The sequence below is a fragment of the Sorghum bicolor genome, chromosome 10 (genome assembly GCF_000003195.3).
Source record: "Sorghum bicolor cultivar BTx623 chromosome 10, Sorghum_bicolor_NCBIv3, whole genome shotgun sequence".
Lineage (NCBI taxonomy): Eukaryota > Viridiplantae > Streptophyta > Magnoliopsida > Poales > Poaceae > Sorghum > Sorghum bicolor.
In genome coordinates, this window is record NC_012879.2 from 6,956,015 (window position 1) to 6,962,168 (window position 6,154).

The following is a 6,154-nucleotide window of genomic DNA, read 5'->3' on the forward strand; positions in this document are numbered from 1 at the left end:
ATCTTTCCAGCTGACCCTCTTCTCGGGGATGTGGCCCACGTCGCAGAACGTGGAGCTGCCCGGCTCTTCCCTGATATAGAACCACTTCTTGTACCACTCGGTGAGAGAAGTGTTCCATGGGCAGTTGAGGTACCGGTTCTTCATTCCATCGCGTAGATTGAGGTATGCTCCACCTACAATCTTGGAGCCTCCAACTGCTCCCTTCTTCCTCAGACAGAACAGATAACGAAAAAGATCGAAGTGCGGCTCTATCCCAACATAGGCCTCGCACAAATGAATAAAGGTGGAGATAAGAAGAATTGAGTTCGGGTGCAGATTGCAGATCCCGATCTCATAGTAAAGAAGAAGGCCCTGGAGAAAAGGATGGACAGGAATCCCAAAGCCCCTTTTGAAAAAATCTTCAAAAACCACGATCTCACCTGCACGAGGGTCGGGGTAGCTTTCCCCTTCCGGCGCCCTCCAGCCACCGAGCTCCTGGTTGTGGAGTAGCCCCATTCCGACGAGGTCGTTGAGGGACCTCGTGCTGCTCCGGGACTTCTTCTCTTTTGCCATCAGCTCGGCCCTTTTCTTGGAGTCACTCTTCGCCATTGATGCTGCGGGAACGACTGCGAGCTGGGAGAACTGGTGGTGGTTGCAGAAGGCAGGAATGGCAAGAATGGAAAGCTCGAAGGCAAAGGTAGGGTAAAGATTACGGGTGTAACGTCAAGCTTTTATAAGCAACAGCTCCACCTCTTCCACTTCCCGTATTCTTGGGAAGTGGGCGGGCCCAGCGGCGGATGCGGCGTTTCGGTTTCCAACAATTACCGGCAGTTAATACGGCGGCTTTTTTGTATAATTGGTGGTTTCCTTTTCTTGAACCGCGCAAAGAGCGGCTGCATAGTTACCAGGCGCACCTTTTCACGCAGCCATCTGACAATATGCCAGGATGTCTCGTCACATCACACATTAATGTGGCAAGATGCTTTTTTCAAAATAACAGTCAGAATTGGTGGAGGACTGACATTCCTGGGGACTGCACCGACCACCGAGCACTATACGCTCGGGGACTGGTCGACCAGTCTGCCAGTTTGGATTCCTGGGGACTGCACCGACCACCGAGCACTATACGCTCGGGGACTGGTCGACCAGTCTGCCAGTTTGGATTCCTGGGGACTGCACCGACCACCGAGCACTATACGCTCGGGGACTGGTCGACCAGTCTGCCAGTTTGGAGACTTGGGGACTGCACCGACCAATCTGAGCACTATACGCTCGGGGACTGGTCGACCAGCCCACAATTTGAAAATTCGGGGACTGTACCGATCACCGAGCGTTATATGCTTGGGGACTGGTCGATTAGTCTATATGATTGCAAACGAGCATGATATGCTCGGGGACTGGTAACTTCAATTTTTTTTCGCCTTCCAGCAAGCTCGGGGACTACATCGGTACCAAGTGTCAATGTCACCTACTACCAGGCTCGGGGACTAAGTGGGCACACTTCACCTTGCGGTGAATGTGCTTGCAGAATTGATAGACTGTGCTTTTCATAAAAGTACAGTGGGCACACTTCATCGAGAAAAGAAATATTTTTTCTCAAGAGCACCATGCACTCTTCGAACAACCTGCTTCTTCGATATCAGTGTTGATCAACTATCTTTTGAGATGGTCAAAATACCGTTGCAACTATTTTGGCGACTTTCCTGCTTATTGAAGATGTCAATCCTCACTGGTCGAAGAAGCTCAAGACGGCGTGTTACATCACAATACATGGTGCTCGGGGACTAGCTGTGGGGGTATAAACTCCTATACCCTTACGGCTAGACTTGGGCCAGGAGGCTTGGCCCATTACGAGACAAGCCCGAGGCTTGATCCGACTGCCTGGAGTTTCGCGCAAGGAAACAAGATGTGAAGATCAAGCAGGATTCTAGTCGGTTAGAATAGGAATTGATATCGAACTATCTATGGCAATTGTAACCGACTAGGATTAGTTTCCAGATCTGTAACCCTGCCCTCCGGACTATATAAGGAGGGGCAAGGGACCCCCCTTAGGACATATTATTCTTTCAATACAATCCAATACAATCAGACGCAGGACGTAGGTATTACGCCCACACGGCGGCCGAACCTAGATAAAAACCTTGTCTGTGTCTTGCGTCACCATCAAGTTCGTAGCTTGCGCACCGTCTACCGATAAACTACTACCGTGGGCATACCCCAAGGTAGACTGCCGACCAGCTTTCGTCGACACCATGCCTGCCGCCAGATCTCCCCGAAGACTCCATGTTGTCGCTAGATCCGCTCGCTAGAGTTGGGGAGGAGGTTGCCGGAACCATACCTTGGAGATCCAGGAGGAGGAGGGCATACCTCGCAGGATCTACCATGTCTGTGTCGGATCCGCCCGAAGACTCCATGGCATCGCAAGATCCTCTGGCTGGAGTTGGGGGGGAGGTTGTCAAAACCCTAGCTCAAAGATCTAGGAGGAGGAGAAGGACACGTCGGATCCGCCATGGCCGCTGCCAGATGTGCCTGAAGACTCCATGTCGCTTACAAATCCACTTGTCGGAGTTAGGGAGGAGGTTGTCGGAACCTAGCTTGAAGATCTAGGATGAGGAGGAGGAGGAGGACATACCTCATCGGATCCAGCCGAAGATTCCATGTCATTGCTGCATCCGCTCATTGGAGTTGGTGGTGAGGTCACTAGAACCCTAGCTCGAAGATCTAGGTGGAGGAGGACATACCTCATCGGATCCGGCCGAAGATTCCATGTCATTGCTGCATCCGCTCATCGGAGTTGGTGAGGAGGTCACTAGAACCCTAGCTCGAAGATCCAGGTGGAGGAGGACATACCTCATCGGATCCGCCATGTCCGTCGCTCGATCCACCTAAAGACTCCATGCCGTCGCCGGATCCGCACGTCGGAGTTGAAGAGGAGGTCGCCGGGGAAAGAGAGACAGGGGGGAAGACAAGAATATATGTCGTTGCCAGATCTGCTCACCAGGGTTGGGGAGGAAGTTGCTAGAGATGTGTGTGTGAGTGAGAGAGAGAGAGAGAGAGAGAGGTGAGTGTGCGCGTGGCGAGTGGAGAGTCACATGCGCGTGCGGAGTTGCACGTGGGTGGCTATTTCTAGCCCTTAAAGACGGACTGTCATATATAAGTCATTACCAAGAAATTTACTAGCTATAGAGGGGTGATCTAAAATGGTCGCTGGAAGGGGATGGCAACACCAATTCACTAAGCAATTTTTGTCTTTGAAGCCAATAGTAACATCTAGGTACACTATCATTGACTTGTATTTTGTGTTGACGATTGTTTGCCTAGCTGGCTGCCTATTACTATTGACTTAAGAAATGCAACACTCGGCACTTGCAAGGTCAAAGATATTGGATATGAATGGTGTCGCTTGTTCTGAGCTGAGTTGCAACTAATTAAACTCTAGATATCCGCATAAATAACTTGACTAGAAAAGGAAGAAAACATCACTTGAAGGGTTTGCTCTCAGATTGGTGGTAGGTTTTTCTCTTTAATGAAACACATGCTATGGCATGTTCAAAAAAAAAAAGAATCGGTGGTAGGTTCTCTTACATGGGGCTCATTGTATTCAGACTTTACCATAATATTTTTCCCATTTCTCTCATTTTGCTTAAGTGTTTAATACATGGTTGTTTGTGGGATCCATTTTGTTCAATCCTCTTGTAGCAGACCATTGTTAAGGTCATGTGTTATAATCGTGAAGGGCCGAAGGGGTTAACCCAGAAGTCGCAATGCATGTTGGTGGTGCCTTTGTATGGGTTGCTAGGTCTCATTTATACACTAAAATGACTCGCACGCGCTCAAGTGTACTGTGCATTAGCTAGGTCAATGCCAACCAAATAGGCTCGAAAAGGGACGTATAATCTTTGCATAACCATAATTGATATTCTTATAATCCTCTTTGCCTATAATTTTTTGAACTTTTTTGCTATTAAGCCATGTACAAACATTTCTAAAGATCATGATATCCTTTTTCGTGTAACTTATGCCTAATTTCTCGAAAGCACGTTATCATGATAGTTACACTTAGGCCTTGTTTAGTTCTCAAAAATTTTGCAAAATTTTTCAGATTCCCCGTCACATCGAATCTTTAGACGTATGCATGGAGTATTAAATATATATGTCGGATAATTTTTTATCCATTATCTAAAAAAAGTATTAAATATATATGAAAATAAAAACTAATTGTATAGTTTGGTCGTAATTGACGAGACGAATCTTTTGAGCCTAGTTAATCTATAATTGGACAATATTTGTCAAATACAAACGAAAGTGTTACTATTCATATTTTACAAACTTTTTTGGAAGTAAACAAGACCTTAAATGAATCATCCACACGTATAAAAGTTTTTTCCCCATAGCAACACGCAGACACTCGCTTGCTGTAAAATCGAAAACGATTAAAACGTAGCCAATATAATAGCGCCTTCTCCACAGTAGACCTGCACTATGCAGTGCTCTGTTGCTTCACGCGCCTTTGGTAGTCTCGGCCATGACACCCTCGAAGCGCCCGACCAAATCCAGCAGGTTGCGGTGCGACGACCCGCCCTCCTGCATGGCCGCTCTCGCCTTGACCGCCAGCGCGCGGGCCCGCCGCCGCCTCTCCTCTGCCTCCTCCCCGCCGCCCATCACGCTCCTCACGGCCTCCTCCACCACGTTCCGGCCGACCACGATCTCCTTCTCCACCTTCTGGTACATGAGCGGCTCCGTGATCCCGACGCTGACGCCGATGCCCAGCACCTCCACGGCCATCTTCTGGTTCAGGAACTGGTCCGTGAAGTGAGGCCACGTCACCACCGGCAGCCCCGCGGTGATGGCCTCCATCGTGGAGTTCCACCCGCAGTGCGTCACGAACGCGCCCACCGCAGCGTGGGACAGGATCAGCACCTGCGGCGCCCACCCCCTGATGAGCAGGCCGCGCCCCGCGGCCGCGACGCGCGCGTCGAGCTCGTCCAGGAAGACGCGCACGGCTCCGTCGTACTCGTCGGCGTTCCTGATCACCCAGATGAACGGGTGCCCCGACGCTTCCAGCCCGAGGCCGAGCTCCACGGCCTGCTTCCCGTCCGCCTGCGCGATGCTCCCGAAGCTGACGTACACGACGGAGTCGCGCTCCTTGCCGTCCAGCCACCGGAGGCACTCGCCGGCGTCGATGTCGGCGGTGCTCCCTCTCGCCGCCAGCGTTGCGGCGCGCTCCTGGTGATAGTACAGCGACACCGGCCCGACGGTCCAGACTTTCATCCCCCTGGCCGCCGCGTAGCCGGCGACGTACTCCGGCTCCATCTCCTCGAAGGTGTTCACGATGACGCCGTCGGCCTCGGCCCGCGCGCGCTCGACGTAGTCCGCGAACTCCTCCCACCACGGGATTGGGATCCCCCGGAAAAAGCCCGGGGCCTGCGCCCTCGTTACCAGGATCCTTTTCTCCTCCAGACCCGGCACGACGACCGGCTCGTTGTCGTCGGCGACGTTGTCGTACGCGTTGAACCGCTCGACATTGTGCTGGCACAGGAGGCAGAAGGCGCACATGCTCAAGAAGGTGAGGCGCGGGACGCCGAGGTTGGTCGCGAGCACCGTGGTCCACGGCTGGCAGAAGTCCGCCACGACGCACGTCGGGTACGGCGCCTGCGCGCGGAGGTAGCGCTCGATCGGCGCGCGGAGGAGCGCGACGGCGTCGAAGTAGTTCTGCGAGTACTCTGCCGGGACGTTGTCCATGTTGTCGGCGCCTTCGGGCAGGCCGGCCTCGGCGTAGTTGAGCGGGAACTCGACGAGGCGGACCGACAGGCCGGACTGCAGGGCGGACTCGATGGTCGGGCGTACCCGAGCAGACGTGGCCGGGGTCCCGACGATGGTGCAGACGGCGCCGTGGGTGGAGAGCAGCAGCGCCGTGTCGATGGCCGGGATCAGGTGGCCCTGAGCCATCAGCGGGACGAACACGAAGTGCGCTGCTTGGGTTCTTCCGCCGGTGTCGTCTGCGTCTCCCCGGCCGTCGGTCGCCGCTTGCCCTTGGCTACCCATCCTGATTTCTGGAGATCGTCGTGGCCGACCAGATAGGGATGGGATGGGCAGTGAGCGAGGTTAGTGATCTTGGATGCTTTCGTGTGTGTGTTCTAGTGCGCATGGCATCTGCTATAAAAGACCGCATACG

At 52.9% G+C, this 6,154-nt stretch overlaps 1 protein-coding gene across 1 annotated transcript; it reads right to left on the reverse strand.

The window, feature by feature from the left end:
• On the reverse strand, positions 4,265-6,154 carry LOC8070759 (UDP-glycosyltransferase 73C5). Its single transcript, XM_002437991.2, has one exon. It carries the CDS (start codon positions 6,022-6,024, stop codon positions 4,480-4,482), a length of 1,545 nt encoding a protein of 514 aa, XP_002438036.1. The 5' UTR covers positions 6,025-6,154; the 3' UTR covers positions 4,265-4,479.